Source organism: Stegostoma tigrinum, chromosome 5, assembly GCF_030684315.1.
Source record: "Stegostoma tigrinum isolate sSteTig4 chromosome 5, sSteTig4.hap1, whole genome shotgun sequence".
Classification (NCBI taxonomy): domain Eukaryota; kingdom Metazoa; phylum Chordata; class Chondrichthyes; order Orectolobiformes; family Stegostomatidae; genus Stegostoma; species Stegostoma tigrinum.
Genome location: NC_081358.1, coordinates 117,575,625 through 117,594,819, shown reverse-complemented (window position 1 = coordinate 117,594,819; position 19,195 = coordinate 117,575,625). Strand labels below are relative to the sequence as shown.

At 40.4% G+C, this 19,195-nt stretch overlaps 1 protein-coding gene across 3 annotated transcripts in view; it reads left to right on the top strand.

Moving 5' to 3' along the window:
• cep76 (centrosomal protein 76) overlaps positions 1-642 on the top strand; it is a 41,496-nt gene extending 40,854 nt beyond the window's left edge. For all 3 annotated transcript variants that reach the window (XM_048529377.2, XM_048529375.2, XM_048529376.2), the window contains one exon: positions 364-642. In XM_048529377.2, coding sequence (XP_048385334.1) covers positions 364-502 — 139 coding nt within the window. In that variant the 3' untranslated portion in view covers positions 503-642. The remainder of the gene's footprint in view (positions 1-363) is intronic.
• Positions 643-19,195: the final 18,553 nt, after the last annotated feature.

Genomic DNA, 19,195 nt, shown 5'->3' with positions numbered 1-19,195 from the left:
CACCCTTGAAGGTGGTGGTGAGCTGCTGCCATGCGTACAACTGAATAGCTTGCTGGGCCATTTCAAAGATCTAGTATCAAGCACATTTCTGTGCATCTGGTCACATGTCGGCCAGACCAGTAATAATGACAGATTGCTCTCCTTAAAAATAATTTGTGAACTAGATGAGTTTATACAATAATTTGGTTTATTTGTGGTCACTAAGTTTTGTATTCTAGATTTTATTCAATTAAGTGAATATAGCGTCAGCCTTAATTTTGTGCACATCTTTGGAACAGGTCTTAAACTCATTACTTTGACTCAGCCTCTCGGACTTAGCTAACAACACGTGCCTTAATTTTTTCTCTCCTTCTCACATTTTAGGTCTCCATTCTGTGAAGAAATACTTTGCTGTCGAGGGGACCAGGTACGTCTGGCTGTCCGTGTGCGAGTATATCCATACCCTGAATCTGCCTGTGCAGTCTGGATTATGTTTGCATGCAAATACCGTTCCATTCTGTGATGCAGACAAGAGTGTAAATGGTGCTGGTTTTATGTTGCTGCTTTTGCAAAGACCTTCCTGTGGGACTGTACCTTTTCAATGTTCCAAAAACATGATATGTTGTAGACATATTCTATATCTTGTTTGTGCATGGTTGTGTATTTAAGGAAAAAAAACCTTTGGAAATTGTATTTTTTTTAACAGAATGTATAAAATATTTTGCTATACAATAAAGTTTGTTATATTTAGAAAAGATTGTTTTATTCATAATCTACTTCATTGCTAGCATTATAGGTAAGACATCATTTAAGGGCATGGATTGACATGCGGAATTGCAATGGTGTCATCACAGATGTGATGTTTTTTTTTCTTTATTCATTCATGGGATGAGGGCGTCGCTGGCTAGGCAGCATTTATTGCCCATCCCTAATTACCCAGAGGGCATTTAAGTGTCAACCACATTGCTGTGGATCTGGAGTCACCTGTAGGCCAGTTACCTAACATTATGAATCACATGGGTTTTTCCGACAATCAGCAATGGATTTCATGCTCATCATTCAGTTCTTAATTCCCAATATTTTATTGAATTCAAATTCCACCATCTACTGTGACAGGATTTGACCCTGAGTCCCCAGAACATTAGAACGAGGTGTAGAGCTGGATGAGCACAGTAGGGCAAGCAGCATCAGAGGAACAGGAAGGCGGACGTTTCGGGCCTAGACCCTTCTTCAGAAAAATGGCATTATTTGGGTCTCTGGATTAACAGTCCAATGATAATACCACTAGGCCATCACCTCCTGTGTCCCCTAGTAATTGACGACTCCACCTGGGAAAAAGCTTCATACTTTCCCATCTATCCATGCCATTCACAAGCTTTTGAACTTCTATCACGTTGCCCCTTAACCTCCTGCATTCCAGTGTAAACAAACCCAGGCAACATCCTAGTAAACCTTTTCTGTACCCTCCAAAATTTTCAAGTGAAAGGCAGTGATGTATGTGTACCACAGGGATCCGTGCCTGGGCCCCTATCCCTTCAAGTTTTATATAAATGATTTGGTTATGAGAGCCAAATGCAGTATTACCAAATTCACTGATGAGATAAACTAGATTAGATTGAGTTAAGAGGAGAATGCAAGAAGGCTTCAATGTGATAATGACAAGTTGAGTGTGTGTGCAAAAACATGGCAGATGCAGTAGAATGTGGATAAATATGAAATAATACATTTCAAAAACAACAAGGAAGAGTATTAGTTAAATGGTGATATTTTGGGAAATGTGGATGTACAAAGGGTCCTCGTACAGCAGTCAATGTTAGTAAACAGGCAGATGTAATTTGGAAGGTACATGGTATATAGGCCTTCTTTGTAAGTGGATTTGAGTTCAGAAGGAGGGCAGCCTTTTACTATTATACAGAGCCTTAGTGAGATTACAGCTTGAGCCTTGCATGCTGTTTTGGTCTCCCTATCTAAGAGGATATACTCACCATAAAGGGAGTGCAGCAGAGGTTCACGAAACTGATTTCATGGATGGCAGCACGGTCCTGTGGGGAGAGATTGTTTTGACTGGGCTAGTATTCACTAGGCTTTAGAAGCATGAAGAGGGGATCTGCTTGAAACATATAAAATTCTAACAGGGGTGGATAGACCTGTTGCAGGGAGGATGTTGTCCCTGATGAGGGAGTCTAGATCCAGGGGTCTCAAACTCAGGATATGGGATAGACTGTTTAGAGTTAAGATAGGAAACGTTTCTTCACTCAGATCAACACTGTGTACATTCAAGAAGAGATTGATAAATACCTAGCTGTTAAAAGCATTAAAAGATATGGAGAGGAAGCAGGAATATGGTCTTTTGCAATAGAGGATCAGCCATAAGTCATATTGAATGGTAGACCAGGCTCAAAGGGCTGAATGGCCTATTTCAGTTCCTAGTTTCTTTCTGTATAAAGTTCTCAAACACGCCTTGGCTATAACAGGATTCCATAAAACAGAACACCCATCTCCATTCTTTCTTGAACTTAAAAGACTGTTTAAAAAACAACCATCTTATAAAGTCCAGCATTTGTAATACCATTGATAACTTTTTAAAAGTTACTGCAGAGGTTTAAATGTATGAAAATTTAGCATCAAGATATATTCAGAAGTAAATGAATATATCCCATAAATCATCCTTAATTTTATGTGTATTTCTCAACAACTATTACAAAAGTATATGTTACTTCAGTGAACTTACCTGGTCAGCAACTATTCATTCAGTTTTCATGGTGCTACCCAGATATGGTGAACCTGCCCAAAGCCTAAAGTGGTATTCACCGCTAGTGATGGTGTGCATGGTGTAGTTCTTGTTTGATTGAATGAACCGTCATCTTTGTACAGGCGTGCTGTTGCAGAGTGGTTTCAGGTTGTCCATGAGTCATCATGGGAGTGGGCCACAAGAGTACCAGCATTAGCAAATGGAGGTTCACAAACTGATTTTTTTTATATTGGTCACTTAGAATTAAACTACATTTATTTCAATGCAAGGGGTCTCACAGGTAAGGCCGATGAACTCGGGGCATGGATGGGAGCACGGGGCTGGGACATCATAGCTATTACAGAAATATGGCTGAAGGAGGGACAGGACTGGTAACTAAATGTTCTGACATTTAGATGCTAGAGGAAGGATTGAAAAGGAGGCAAGAGACAAGGGGGAGTGGTGTTTTTGATGAAATTTGATTGTTGTAGTTAGAGAGGATATTTCTGAGGGATCGTCCCATGAACCTATATGGGTGGGACTCAGAAATTAGAAGGGACTGATCACCTTGATGGGATTGCAGTATAGGTACCTCGCCTGCTACCCCCCGCCGCCCCCACACCCACCAGTAGCCAGAGGGGAACTGTGGAACAAATATATGGAGAGATCTCAGATGCATGTAACAATAATAGCATTGTAATTGTAGGGGACTAACTATCCAAACATAGACTGGGAATGCCATAGTCTTAAGGGCTCAGACAGTGTGGAATTTGTTAAATGTGTTCAAGAAAATTTTCTTTATCGATATGTAGATGTACCTATTAGAGAGGGAGCAGACCTTAACCTTCTCTTGGGAAATAAGGCAGAGCAAATGACTGAAGTGTTAGTGGGGAGCACTTTGGGACCAGTGATCATAATTCTATTAGTTTTGAATAGTTACGGAGAAGGATGGGGCTTGTAAAAAAGTTCAACTTCTTCATTGGAGAGAGGCAAATTTTGATGGTATGAGACATGAAACTTTCAAGAGTTGAATGGAGTTGACTATTTGCAGGTAAAGGGATGACTGACAAATGGGAGGCTTACAAAACTGAGATAATGAGAGTTCAGAGGCATTATGTTCCTGTCAGAGAGAAGGGTAAGGCTGGTAAGAGGAGGGAACAATGGATGAATAAAGATATTAAGGCTCTGGTCAAGAATAAGAAGAAGTATCTGTGTGGAGTTAGCACATTCTCCCCATGTCTGCATGGGTTACTTCCGGGTGCTTCAATTTCCTCCCACAGTGCAAAGATGTGCAGGTCAGATGGATTGGCCATGCTAAATTGCTGCATAATGTGCAGGGATACGTAGGTTGGGTGGATTAGTTTGGAGAATGCAGGTTTATAACCATAGAGTAGGGGCTGGGTACAGGTAGGATGCATTTTTGAGAGTTGGTGTGGAATCGATAAGCCAAATGGCCTGCTTCCACACAGTAGGATTTCTATGATCAAAAGAAGTCATGTATTAGGTAATAGACAACCGGGTTCAGGTGTATCTCTTGAAGAGTTTAAGGGATGTAAGGGCGTTCTTAAAAGGGAAACCAGAAGGGCAAAAAGGTGATATAAGACAAGGTTCCTGAAGAAGGGGCTAGGTCCGAAACGTCAGCTTTCCTGCTCCTCTGATGCTAATTGGCCTGCTGTGCTCATCCAGCTGTATACCTTGTTATCTCAGATTCTCCAGCATCTGTAGTTCCTATTATCTCTATAAGATAGCCTTGGCAGATAAGGTTAAGGCTAATCCAAAGAGATTCTACAAGTATACTAAGACTAGAAGAACTTCTAAGGAGAGAATAGGGAGCAATACTGAACACATATTTCACATCAGATTTTACTGTGAAGAAAGAAATGGAAGCTAGGGAACTCAGGGAAATAAATACTGATATCTTGAAAATAGCCCACCTTACAGAAGACGAAGTGCTGGAGGTCTGAAAACACATAAAGGTGGGTATATTTCCAGGACCTGAGCAAATGTATCCCAGGCTGGTGTGCAAAGTTAGAGAGGAAATTGTGGGGCTCTTAGCAGAATTTTATTTGTACCATCTACAGCCGTGGGTGAGTTGCCAGAGAACTAGAGCATGGCTAATTTTGTGTCTTTATTTAAGAAAGGCTGAAGCACAAGCCTGGGAACTGCAGACCTGTGAGATGGATATCAGTGGTGGGTAAGTTGTTGGAGGGGTTTCTGAGAGATAGGATTTACATGCATTTGGTGATGTCAGATCTGATTAGGGATGGTCAGAGTGACTTTATGCATAGAAAATCATGTCTTCCAAGCTTGATCGGATGGTTTGAGGATGTAACCAAAAATATTGTTGAGAGCAGAGCAGTAAATGTTGTCTACATGGAGTTTAATAAATTCTTTCACAGGGTTCTGCATGGTAGACTAATTAATAAAGTTAGATGACATGGGATTCAGGGAGAGTTTGCCAATTGGATACAAAATTGGCTTGATAGTAAGAGACAAGAGGGTGATGGTGGTGAGATAACAAAATGTGGAGCTGGATGAACACAGCAGGCCAAGCAGCATCATAGGAGCACAAAAGCTGACGCTTCAGGACTAGACCCTTCATCAGAAACCTTATCTTATATCCCCTTTTTGCCCTTTTCTGATGAAGGGTCTATGCCTGAAACATCAGCTTTTGTGCTCCTGAGATGCTGCTTGGCCTGCTGTGTTCATCCAGCTCCACACTTTGTTATCTTGGATTCTCCAGCATCTGCAGTTCCCATTATCAGTGATGGTGGTGGGTTGTTTTTCGGACTGGAGGCCTGTGACCAGCAGTATTCCGCAGGGATTGCTGCTAGGTTCACTTTTGTTTGTTATTTATGTAAATGATTTGGGTGAGATTTTAGGAGGCATGGTTAGTAAGTTTGTGGATGACACCAAAATTGGTGGTATAGTCAACAGTGTAGCAGGATATCCAAGATTACAAAGGGATCTTGATCAATTGGGCCAATGGGCTACGGAATGGCAGATGGAGTTTAATTTGGATAAATGTGAGGTGTGCAGTTTGGTAAAACAAACAAGTGTAGGACTTATACAGTAGGCAGAAGTCACAGAAGCCTGAACACCCGCACAAGCAGATTCAGGAACAGCTTCTTTCTGGCTGCTATCAGATGTTGAATGGACTCTAGCCTCAATAATGTAATCTACAATGTAATCTGTAGGCCTCTAAATATTTTTGATCTGTACATCCTTTGCTCGATGTGACCTGCCTGTACTGCTTGTAAACAAAGCTTTTCACTGTATTTAGGTACGTGTGACAATCAATCAATCCTTAATGGTAGGGCCATGGGTCGTGTTGTTGAATTGAGAGAGACCCAGGTGTTCTGGTACAAGGTCCTTTGAATGCTGCATTTCAGGTAGACAGGACGGTTAAAAAGGCATTTGGCACATTTGCATTCATTGCTCAGACCATGATTACAGAAGTTGGGATATCATGCTGAGGTTGTACAGGACATTGGTGAGACCATTTTTGGAGTATTGTGTATAGTTTTGGTCACCCTCTTGTAGGAAGAATATTATTAAATTGGAGAGGGTTCGGAAAAGATTTACCGGCATGTTGTCAGGAATGGAGGGTTTGAGGTATACGAATAGGCTGGGATTATTTTCACTGGAGTGTAGGAGGTTGAGGGATATAGACGTCATGAGAGGCATAGATAAGGTGAAAAGCAACAGTCTTTTTCCTAGGGTGGGGGAGTTCAAAACTAGGGGGCATTTTTTTCTGAAGTGAGAGGAGAAAGATTTAAAAGGGACCTGAGAGGAAACGTTTTTCACAGAGAGGGTGGTTTGTATGTGAATGAACTGCCAGAGGAAAGGATAGATTTAGGTACAGTTATACCATTTAAAAGACATTTGAATAGGTACTTGAAAAGGAAGGGTTTAGAGGGTTATGGGCCAAATGCAAGAAAGATTAGTTTAGGTTGGGAAACTTGGTCGGCATGGATAAGTTGGACCAAAGGATCTGTTTCCATGCTGCATGATTCTATGATACAACTCATTCACAATAATCCCTGATGAATTGCAACCTAAAAATTTTTAAGTGAAGTATTGAAACAAAGGAAGAAATGTTAAAGTCTCCTGAGGGCAGAATTTTCCTAGATAAATCAATGTAAACAATGAAATACTGCACCATAAATGTCCAGTAATGTGCAATTGTATCTAAAATAACTTACAAAACAAAATTAATTACTGAAAATAGTAAAAGCACCATATAAATTCATACTGGATGACAGTTGCCAGTCTCTCTTAAACAGGCCCTCCAACTCAAGGATTGTTTCCATTCCAGCTGATGGGTTCTGAAATGGCTCAATATGTAGGCTCTGCCATGAGTGGACAGGAGTCACATGGAGGCCAATGCCTATTTCAGCACTGATACCTTCCCAAATTAACTTTCATTCATTCTGGATAATCGCTATGAGGTGCTGAAGATGTTTGACATCTTCATAAATGCTTCGGACGTCCACAAAATATCTCAGTCAAGGTGATGTTGAGTGATTTGATCATCAATGTAGGACATTTTGGTTTAGGGAAAGCCATTCAAGCTTTTTATTTGAGCACCAAGTAACATAGAGACCCACCCTGCAGTAAATCTTCGATGCCTGTAATATCTTAGACTGGTACACCGCTAAGGGTTTGAACTTAAAATCTTCTGAGCATTTCTGCCAAGTAAAATATTCAAGAAATCTTTGGCAGCATTGAATGTTGGCACTGTCTTCTCCTGTTGTGAAATATATGTTCACTGGGCGGTATGTTTCCAAAAAGAAAGGCCCATTTCATCAACATTAAAAACTTGTTTTGCTGAGTATCCAGATTCTTCAACAATTCTCTCCTTGTGGGCAAGAACTTCATCAGCCTCTCCTGTATCAGCACTAGCTGCATTCCCAGACTTTCTAATATTATACTAGTAGGTACAGCTTCTTGAACCAGTTGAAACATCCATGATTAACATGGAAACTCCCTGACTGTGAAATCGTACTCATTCATTCTTTAAGGTTTCATACAGAATTTGGGCATTTTCTTCGATGTTCTCCACTTCAAACATGCAGTTTCATTGTGAGGCAAATACTGTTCCTTGATCTTTTTGCAGCTACGGTCTGTGCTGCCATGAGCTGATGTGCTTCTGGTTCATGTTGTAAAAGGGTCTGTTGCAAAGTTGTGACTGTATTTGTGGATTAGAAGGCAGGATGTTAGGGTTTGATGTTTGTAAAATGTTGGGGGGGGGGGCAATGTGCACAGTCCCTTTAAATGATGATGCTTTTTTTTCTAGGCTTGGAGATTTTAAAAATGTGCAGGTGCACACAGAGTTCTCAAAATTGAAACACTTACATCAAAGGCTATATGGTTTGAAGAAAAAATCGGTAGCCTTGTTTTATTAGCAAGGCAACCATTTTGAATATCAACCAATTAATTTAAACCAGACACCTAGAAGCCAAAAATCAATTAAACTTAAATCTGATGGTTTTGACAACCTAGGACCAGTTCTGTTGTAAGAAACTGATAAGTCATCAAGGTTACAAAAGAAAAGGTTATTTGAAAATTGGGATGAGCGTGAATTGCCATCAGAAGAAAAACTCATTTGATCTCATAGAAAACTCTAAGGTCTCAGAGTAAGCATCATATAAGTAAAGGCACTACAGCACTCTTAGCCAATATTCCCAATATAATAATTCAACTGAAGACAGTAGAGAAGGCAAAGAAAATTGTGGAAGACTTATCCTGGCTGTAATTTTTAAGAGACTAAGTTTTAACTTATTTTTCTTATTACTTTGTTTTATATAAGTGGGATTTGTATTTATTGGAGCAGCATACTACTAGACCTTTGTCTTATTCAGGAATATTTAATAGTTAAGGGGGAATTGTTAGGTTTGTTAGTAGTTCTATTAATTTGTTTACTACTAGATTTCGATAAATAAATTGTTACTTGTTGATTATAAAGTGAGTATCAGAGATTTCTTTCACTTAACTACTCCTTTATAACAGATTGGGAGATGAGAGGCAGGTTATACCACTTTTCACACTTCCTTTAACAGGTTGTGAGGCGAGGTGAGCTTCTCTGGGTATTTCGGATTTAGTTATTCAGTGGTGGCGGGGTGGGGGGGGTTGATCTCTGCTTTGTGACAAGTTGCAGCAGAAGTCTGGGAGAAGGGACTTTAAAGTTTTCTGTCTCATCTGCATGCTCACTGACTCCTCACCCATGTGTAATAGAACAACCCACCATCAAAACCATTTCCACTCCCCCTCCCATTCTCTTGATGACATGTCCATCATGGGCCTCCTGCACTGCCACAATGATGCCACCCGAAGGTTGCAGGAACAGCAACTCATATTCCGCCTGGGAACCCTGCAGCCATATGGTATCAATGTGGACTTCACCAGTTTCAAAATCTCCCCTTCCCCTACTGCATCCCTCAACCAGCCCAGTTCGTCCCCTCCCCCCACTGCACCACACAACCAGCCCAGCTCTTCCCCCCCACCCACTGCATCCCAAAACCAGTCCAACCTGTCTCTGCCTCCCTAACCGGTTCTTCCTCTCACCCATCCCTTCCTCCCACCCCAAGCCGCACCCCCCGCTACCTACTAACCTCATCCCACCTCCTTGACCTGTCCGTCTTCCCTGGACTGACCTATCCCCTCCCTACCTCCCCACCTACACTCTCTCCACCTATCTTCTTTACTCTCCATCTTCGGTCCGCCTCCCCCTCTCTCCCTATTTATTCCAGTTCCCTCCCCCCATCCCCCTCTCTGATGAAGGGTCTAGGCCCGAAACGTCAGCTTTTGTGCTCCTGAGATGCTGCTTGGCCTGCTGTGTTCATCCAGCCTCACATTTTATTATCAAAACTGGGCTTTATTTTTAGGCTCTGTATTGTACCTGAGCAGCAACTTTCTGCAGAAAGTTCTGTGCAGCCCTTTGTACCAGCTCAAGGGGACCTTAATCAAAATTAAAAATCAAATTTTGAAATCCACAGTCACAATATCTTTGAGATGTGGAACTGACGTCTTTAAATGCAGCACTGTACAAGTTTTTGTTGCTGCAGAAAATTCTGTCTAGTATCTGAACTCCTGAAGAAGCAGCTCAAGGTGCCTTCAAATACAAATACAAATTCAGATCCTCAAATTCAGAGTCACAGTATCTGTACTGTATTTTCCACATGAAGGGGCCTTGGAGAAGGTACCAGGCTCAGGGCCCACTGTCAAGATCAAGGCTACACATTGCAGATACATTAGCTTGTACACAGGAGAACATTAAAGCCTCTGCTAATTTAAATCAGGTCAGCAACTTTCAAGGGGGAAATAGAGCTTAAAAAGAAAGGCATTAAAACAAAAACATAAATAGGGTCAATTTAAATGAGAGTGCCTACATTGTTCACCTTAAATTGTCAGTATTGTAAGTACTAATAAAATTGGCTTTGGAATCTGCTGTTTCTTGTCATTCTTGGAATGTGCTATGACAGAAAGATTAACCACTTCTTATTGAATTCATTCCTGAAGTAAGAGAGGTAAAACCTTTTCTGCCAATATATTGGTTTTGAGAGGTGTACTATGCCCTGGTGTTTTTTTAATGAAGAAAGGTTAAAACAGGAGTACCCAGAAAATTACTTCAAAGCCAATAAATTAAGCGGCTTTGTCCTCACAAAAGTTGGAACAATAGAAGCAGCCTGAGTGGGTGAGGTCAAGCACAGAAGCAGGATTTTTGGTTTTAGCTTTCAGCAGTTGCTGGGGTCTTGAAGCTGGATGTGGAAGCATCCTCTCTCTGTTACAACTAAAAGCTGAGGTTCTCTTCCTGCTGCTAGAAGTGCATGTGAAACAATCTATTTTACTAAATTTACCTTTGCCAAGGGTGTATTTATGGAATGTTACTATGTTGGAACAGTTAGTTAATAATGGGGGTTAATATTTATTTATCTGTTAAGCATTTTGATAGAGTTAAAGATAAGCAAATTCTTTTCTTTTTATTTTGTCTGTATTTTATGGTATAAAAATAAAATGTGTTTTGCTTAAAAGAAGTCCAAGATCTCTCAAGCTGTTTACTTTACTGACTTTGAGTATACTGCCTGGTACCTCTATCTCACTTTGCTTCGTAAAAGAAAATCAGGACAAAATACACATCTTAAAGCCATAGTATCATCACACCTATTAGAGTAACTCATTCAATTCATTTAAGTGTAGCTGCTTTATTCTTATTTGACCAGTAAGGACAATGTCTTGCTTTTTGTTATTTCATCAGTCTGTTACTTTGAAACTAGGTTAATAAATCAAAAAATAGATGTTTACCTTCTCATTTGTATTGTACAAGACAGAAGTTTAAAAACATTAGGTGAACTGAAATTATTCCATCTGAAATTATTCCATTACAATGAATAATGCTTACGTACTAACTTTTAACTTTGGCCTCTTAAGTAGTCTCTTTCAGAAAACCAAAAACTTCTCTTTCAGTTTCACCCCAACAAAATAAATAGAAGAGTGTTATTGGACAGCTTTTCAAGTTGATAAGGGGAAATCAGGCAATCATGTTATGATTAATTATTTCATGTGTAAGCAGGTCATATCACCATGAAGCATAAAGTACACTCTGGTGTGTTTCAAACACCCCAAAGCTTCATATAAATAATTAAAACCTACATATTATATTATCTACTGTTTTCCCTCGGTCACTTACAGGCATGGTCTATCATAGACCAACACTATCCTGCTGACAGTATGACTTATTTGCTTCTAGCCTTTAATGTCTGTATATCTCATTTGTAACCTTTACTTTGCATGCCCATCGTTACCACTTGCTTTGGTGGCTTTGTTATGACTGAGAGTTATGACTAAAGCTTTAACCGTTAACTAACTTATCTCCTTTACCACGGCAATAAAATCTTTTGTTAGAAAGCCGCATCAAACTCCAAAGAACCATGAAATAATTGACAGGTTAATGGTGTCACTTTTGAGAATTTATAGCCAAGACAGGCAACTCTCCAAGCATGATGTTCAGGGAAAAAATCCTAAAGAACCGTGGATTTTGGAAATCAGAAACAAAAACAGAAGTTGCTGGAAAAACTCAGCAGGTCTGGCAGCATCTGTGAAGGAAAAATCAGAGTTAATGTTTCAGGTCCAGTGACCCTTCTTCAGGACCGTTCTAAGGAAGGGTCACCAGGCACAAAACGTTAACTCTGTTTTTTCCTTCACACATGCTGCCAGATCTGCTGAGTTTTTCCAGCAACTTCTGTTTTTGTTTCTGATTTACAGCATCCGCAGTTCTTTTGGTTTTTATTCTGTGGAGAGAAAGCAGAGTTAACATCTTGGATCCAGTGACCCTTCTTCAGAAGTGATTTTAGTTAGGAAAAGGTTGGTAATGTATACATGGTTGTTAAGGTGTATGGTCAAAATGATAACAAAAGGATTGAGCCTCAGATACTGTCTCCCACTGAATTTGTGACAGCTCACTCAATTGATTTTTTTTCTGACTTAAGTGGCCAACCTGTTATTTTCAAACTACGATCTAGATTGTCCATTTTGGCAGAAAGAATGTCTTAAAAAATCTAAATGGTGAGAGGTTGCAGTACTCTGAGATGCAGAGGGATCTGGACATCCTATTGCACGAATCACAGGAGGTTAAAATGCAGGTAAAGCAAGTAAACAGCAAAATTAATAAAATGTTATTTTTATTATAAAAGAAAATTAACACAAGAAGGAAGGTCATGCTTCATTACTCAGGCAAACTGGTCTTTGGCTCCGTTAGTTTCAATAGCAGTTTTTTCTCAAGTGACAGTTATGGATTTGTTTTCATTCCTCCTTTTTCCGTTGATTATTTAATAATTTTGGAATGCTGTGAGTGGTTTCTACTGTGAAGACTGGCGCAATATATTTATCCAACTCCTTTGCCATTTCCTGGTTTCCCAAATGTTATTTCCCCAGCCTCATTCTCTCAGGGATCCGTGTTCACTTTGGCTTCTCTCTTCCATTTTATATCTTTAAAGATGATCTTGCTGTCCAGACAACAGCACTTAAAACAGAAGGAGAGATACTCAGCTGGGTAGAAATCAAGCATTAGATGTAATCATTTCAGACAAAGAACTCTGGCTGAAAAGGGAAGTAATGCAGAAATAAAGTAATCATGCAAATCAGTGGAATCTATCAGCAATGACCATGCTTGCATAATTTAGCAGCGAAAGGGGGGATCATGCAAGATGCCAAGCACTATTATTGTTTGTTCAAGAAACATTTTCTTTTCCAGGCTGAGAATCAGACAGAACTGCTGCAGATGCAGAACCCTGACTGGGAACACTCTATACATTTTTTCTCTCATCCAGCCTACAAGTTTGACGCCTGTATGCTTTTCAACCATCAACACATCACACATAGAGTTTTAACAGTAAACCCACCAGCTACTCCCTCAATGAGAACTGACGTAAATTGTTTGTCAAATGTACTTGAATTGTCTCAATGCCAAATCCAAGGGGACCAACAAGCTCAACCTGAAACAATTAAAGTAATCAATCTTCAAGACCTGTATACCTTTAGCTTTTATTGGATTGTAAAAATACTGCTAACCTATCCTCCCACTTTATAGCTTACTGGTGTGTACTTGTGTTAATCTTGAAGCATACATATGAGTTCCAGTTGGAGAGTTTTCGTTATTTTGTTTAAACCAAGTAAAATACAATCAGTACTACTTTCTTGTAATTTTAAAAAACTTGCAAGGAAATAGGTCTTTCTGTGTTTTTTAGAGTCACAGTATGCAGACAATTAAACACTCCCTGAATTGACTAGGATATCTTTCCTTTAAAGTCTAAAGGGATGTGGGAGAGGAGGAGAGCAACACTAAAGCGCCTTACCTCGGCATTAATTGTCTGCGCATTCAATTCATCTCATCTTATGTGGATATTCTCAAAAGGTTTTGTGTATTCATTGGTTTCGAATCCCAAATACAGAGACTTCTTTTTAAAGATACTTTCAAAAGCAACTTCAAATTTATTGTGTAAAGACAATGTAAAGCATGATGTGAAATAAGTACAGATTTTACATAGTTCTGCTTTCCGGCCCAATTTTAGTACTTAAGATCAGTGTAAAGAAAACAGAAGTTCTCTCTCCTGTCATGTTCATGCCCAATGACACTTCTTTCCACATAATGTGGAAAATCAAATTTATTAAGTGTACATGAAGAAGCAACTTGACAGATGGCTCCTTACGCCACTGTAACCATAGCAATTCTCCTAACAACTGCTCTGGATTGCAGTATAGTGAAAATAAAAACAGTGTTACGGAACTACAAACAAGAGGAAAACTTACTTTAGAATGTTACCATCATTGGATGAAATGGAATGTCTATCATATATCAGAGAGTAGTTCAAGTTGGTGACCAGATTAGTACAATGCTGACCAAAGTCACACTGTTTCTTGTTGCTGTCCCAGTGCAACTAGCCTGTAGGTTATGTCCCAATATAACGAGAGAATTGACAAGACACTGTCTCTCGAACATTACTGAAGTTAAAAAGTCTCCCAAGGGACTATGCAATGCATGTGTTCTCAGTGTTTACCAAAATGTGAGTGTTGCCACTTCGGTAGTTCCCACTAATATGTAGCAGTTTTGGTTTGCATTGCTGTAGTTGTGCATGTGGCTATTCAATTTATCACATAAAGCAACAGAAGGTCCTGAATTCAATGATTATTCCAATCATAAAGCCGACTTGCATCACTGAGTAACTAGATCTTTGTAATTTGTGGATTATCCCACAATGCTGCAACAGAGATTGCATTTGGCTCTTTCCTTTTTTTTAAAATTTCACTTGAATTTCTCTGTTTGAATTGCTAATGTTGTCCCCTTGTTTAAGAAGGGTAGCAAGGATAATCCAGGTAATTATTGACCGGTGAGCCTGACATTAGTGGTAGGGAAGCTGCTGGAGAAGATACTGAGGGATAGGATCCATTCCCATTTGGAAGAAAATGGGCTTATCAGTGATAGACAACATGGTTTTGTGCAGGGAAGGTCATGTCTTACCAACTTAATAGAATTCTTTGAGGACGTGACAAAGTTGATTGGTGAAGGAAAGGCTGTGGATGTCATATACGTGGACTTCAGGAAGGCATATGATAAGCTTCCCCATGGCAGGCTGATGGAGAAAGTGAAGTCACATGGGGTCCAGGGTGTGCTAGCTAGATGGATAAAAAAACTGGTTAGGCAACAGGAGACAGACAGTAGTAGTGGAAGGGGGTTTCTCAAATTGGAGACGTGTGACCAGTGGTGTTCCACACGGATCTGTGCTGGGGCCACTGTTGTTTACGATATACGTAAATGATTTGGAGGAAGGTATAGATGGTCTGATTAGCAAGTTTGCAGATGACATGAAGATTAATGGAGTAACAGACAGTGAAGGGGACTGTCGGAGAATGCAGCAGAATATAGATAGATTGGAGAGTTGGGCAGATAAATGGCAGATGGAGTTCAATCCAGGCAAATGCGAGGTGATGCATTTTGGAAGATCTAATTCAAGAGCAAACTATACTGTAAATGGAAAAGTCCTAGGGAAAATTGATGCACACAGAGAAATCTGGGTGTTCATGTCCATTGTTCCCTGAAGGTGGCAACACTGGTCAATAGTGTGGTCAAGAAGGCATACGGCTTTCCTTCATCGGACAGGGTATTGAGTACAAGAGTTGGCAGGTCACGTTACAGTTGTATAAGACTTTGGTTCGGCCACATCTAGAGTACTGCGTACAGTTCTGGTCGCCACATTACCAAAAGGATGTGGATGCTTTGGAGAGGGTGCAGAGGAGGTTCACCAGGGTGTTGCCTGGTATGGAAGGTGCTAGCTATGAAGAAAGGTTGAATAGATTAGGATCATTTTCATTAGAAAGACGGAGATTGAGGGGGGACCTGATTGAGGTCGACAAAATCATGAGGGGTACAGACAAGGTGGATAGCAAGAAGCTTTTTCACAGAGTGGGGGACTCAATTACTAGGGGTCATGAGTTCAAAGTGAGGGGCGAAAGTTTAGGGGAGATATGTGTGGAAAGTTCTTTACACAGAGGGTGGTGGGTGCCTGGAACGCGTTGCCAGCGGAGGTGGTAGACGCAGACACGATAGTGTCTTTTAAGATGTATTTGGACAGGTTCATAGACGGGCAGGGAGCAAAGGGACATAGACCCTTAGAAAATAGATGACAGGTTTAGACAGAGGATCTCAATCGGTGCAGCCTTGGATGGCTGAAGGGCCTGTTCCTGTGCTGTAATTTTCTTTGTTCACTTGTTTTATTTAGAGTTAATCACAGTTAGTAGTGTTAATTGTGTGCTCACTGAGTGACATTGACTCTCAGTTTTACAAATGTCATTCTAGTTATCAAATCCCCCCATGGCATCATGTCTACATACCTCTGTAATCTTCTTGAGCCATACAACCCTCTGAGACATGTGCGTTCTCAAATATTGGCCTCCTGAGCATCTCCAATCTTAATTGCTTGACCGTTAACAGATGCCGTAATTTATCTAGAAGCTATGCCCTGGAAGTATGCTCTATTCTATCTGCTTTACCTCAGTTTTCTCCTTTAAGACACTTCTTAAAGTTTAAACCTTCGACCAAACATTTGATTATTTGCTTGAAAGCTGCCTTATATGACTGGGTGTCAAGTTATGATGTTCCCATGAATCACATTCCTGTTGCTGTTAGTTTTCATTAGACTAGATTTATAGGCAAGAAGTGGAAAAAATTTGCTGTCACACTTATGTCGTAGATTCCTGTTTGATCATAGCTAATGGATATGGATTCTAGCCCTGAATTTTCCCATTCAGTTTCAAAATGAAACCATTGCAATTAGAGTCATAGTGTCCGATTTTTTATACCACAGAGAGAGGCCCTTCATTCCTCCATGTCTGTGTCAATCATCAAGCATCTACCTGATATAGTGGGGTAAATTTCCTGGGGAGGTAATGGTCTGGTGGTATTATCGCTAGGCTATTAATTCAGAGACTCAGGGACCTTGGTTCAAATTTTGCCATGACAAATGATGGAATTTGAATTCAATAAAATATCCAGGATTAAGAGTTTAATTGAACTGATTTTCAGGAAGAACCCATCCAGGGTTACTAATGCCCTTTAAAGAACAAATCTGTCATCGTTACCTAGTCTGGACTACATGTGACTCCAGCCCCACAGCAATGTGGTTGACTTGCAACTCCCCTTAGGGATGGGAAATGAATGCTGAACTAGACAGCAACATCTATATCCTGTGAATGAACAAAAAAAGGTCCCATTTTCCACCTCTTAGCCTGTGGTCTTATAATTTATAGAGTTTCAAGTGCTCACTAAGTAGTTCTTCAATGTTTTGAGGTTTCCTGTCTCTGCTATCCTGTTAGGCAGTGAGTCCCAGGTACCCATCACCCTCATAGCTTTTCATTTCCAGTAAATGCTATGCAAACCTTTTAGATCTATTAGCCCCAGTGTTTTGCTTTAAATTTGTAGGGGCATATTTGACTTTTCCCTTTACATAAAAATTTATTTGTGGCAAATAAATACATTATGTAAAATCAACTTGCCCTTTCATAATTGGTCAGTCTTCCTATCCACACTCCCTATGGCCCTTATAATCTTATTCACCTCTCTCAGGGTTTCTATAAGCTGTCACTGCTCAAGGAAAACAAACCAGCCTTTTCAATCTTTCCTCATAGCTCAGACCGTTCAGCCCAGGCAACAACCTGATAAATCTCGTCTGCTCCCTCTATGATGTGATCATATCCTTCTACAGTCTGGTGACCAGCACAGCAGTCAATACTTCAGTTGTGACCTAATCAGCGTTTTATACAGTTTCAGTATTAACTCTGTCGCCTGTATTTTATGCCTTAGCTAATAAAGGTAAATATCCCATAAGCCTTCTTAACCACCTTATCTACCAGTTCTGCTGCCTTCAGGAATCTGTGGATATGCACACCAAGTTCTCTTTGATGTTCAGTACTTTCCAGGGTTGTACCAATCATAGTGTTATCCCTTCTTTTATTAGCTCTCCCCAAGTATGGTACATGACACTAGCCTGGATGGAATTCCATTTGTCACTGTTCTGCCACCTACAATTGATATTTTCCTGCAGTTTTCCACTAGCCTCCTCAGTATTAATCCATTACCAATTTTCCTGTCATCCATAACCTATTTGATCATATCCATATTTAAATCAAGGTCATTAACACAGACAACAAACAGCAACAGCCTAACCACCAAGATCTCTAGAACCCCAATGGAAACAAATTTCCAGTCACAGAAACATTCCCCTACCACCACCATCTGCTTCCTGCCGCTCGGCCAATTTTAGATCCAACTTGCCACTTTGCTTTGCTTCCTATGAATTCTTACTTTATTGATCAGCTACCATCAAAATTCTTGCTAATGCCCATGTGAGTTTTTTGAAGAGGTGATGAAGAGGATTGATGAGGACAGAATGACAGACTTTGTCTATATGGACTTCAGTAAGGCATTTGACAAGTATCCTCATGGTATACTGGTTGGCAGGGTTAGATCACATGAATACAAGGAGAACTGGCCATTTGGATACAAAATTGCCTCATAGGTAGGAGACAGAGGTGGTGGTGGAGGGTTGCTTTTCGCACTGGAGGTCTGTGACCAGTGGTGTGCTGCAGAGATTGGTGTTGGGTCCACTACTTTTCACATTTATATAAATGATTTGGATGTTAATATGGGAGGTCTAGATAGTAAATTTGCAAATGACACCAAAATTGGTGGTATTGTGGGCAGCGAAGAAGGTTGCTCAGAGTACAGTGGGATCTTGATCAGATACGCTAATGGGCTCAGGAGTGGTAAATGGAGTTTAATCTAGATAAATGTGAAGTGCTACATATTGGAAAGTCAAAGTTAATGGGAAAGTCCTGGGGAGTGCTGCCAAACAAAGGGACCTTGGAGGGCAGGTTCATAGTTCCTTGAAAGTGGAGTCACAGGTAGGCATGGTATTAAAGAAGGTGTTTGGTACACCTGCCTCTATTGGTTAGTGTATTGAGTATAGGAGCTGGGAGGTCATGTTATGGCTGTACAGGACATTGGTGAGACCACTTTTGGAATACTGCATTCAATTCTGATTTCCTTGCTAGAGAAAAGATGTTGTTAAACTTGAAGGGGTTCAGAAAAGATTTACAGTGATGTTGTCAGGATTGGAGGATTTGAACTATAGAGAGAGGCTGAATAGGCTGGGGCTAGTTTCTCAGGAGTGTCGGAGGCTGAGGGATGGCCTTTTGGTGTTTACGAAATCACGAGGGGCATGGATAGGTTGAGTAGTCAAGATCTTTTTCCCAGAGTAAGGGAATCTAAAACTAGATGGCATAGGCTTAAAGTGAGAGGGGAAAGATTTAATAGGGACCTAAGGGGCAACTTTTTCCACACAGAGGATGGCGTGTATGGAATGAACTGCCAGCGGAACAGATGCCCCACCTTCCTGGACCTTTCTATCTCCATCTCAGGCAACCACCTACAAA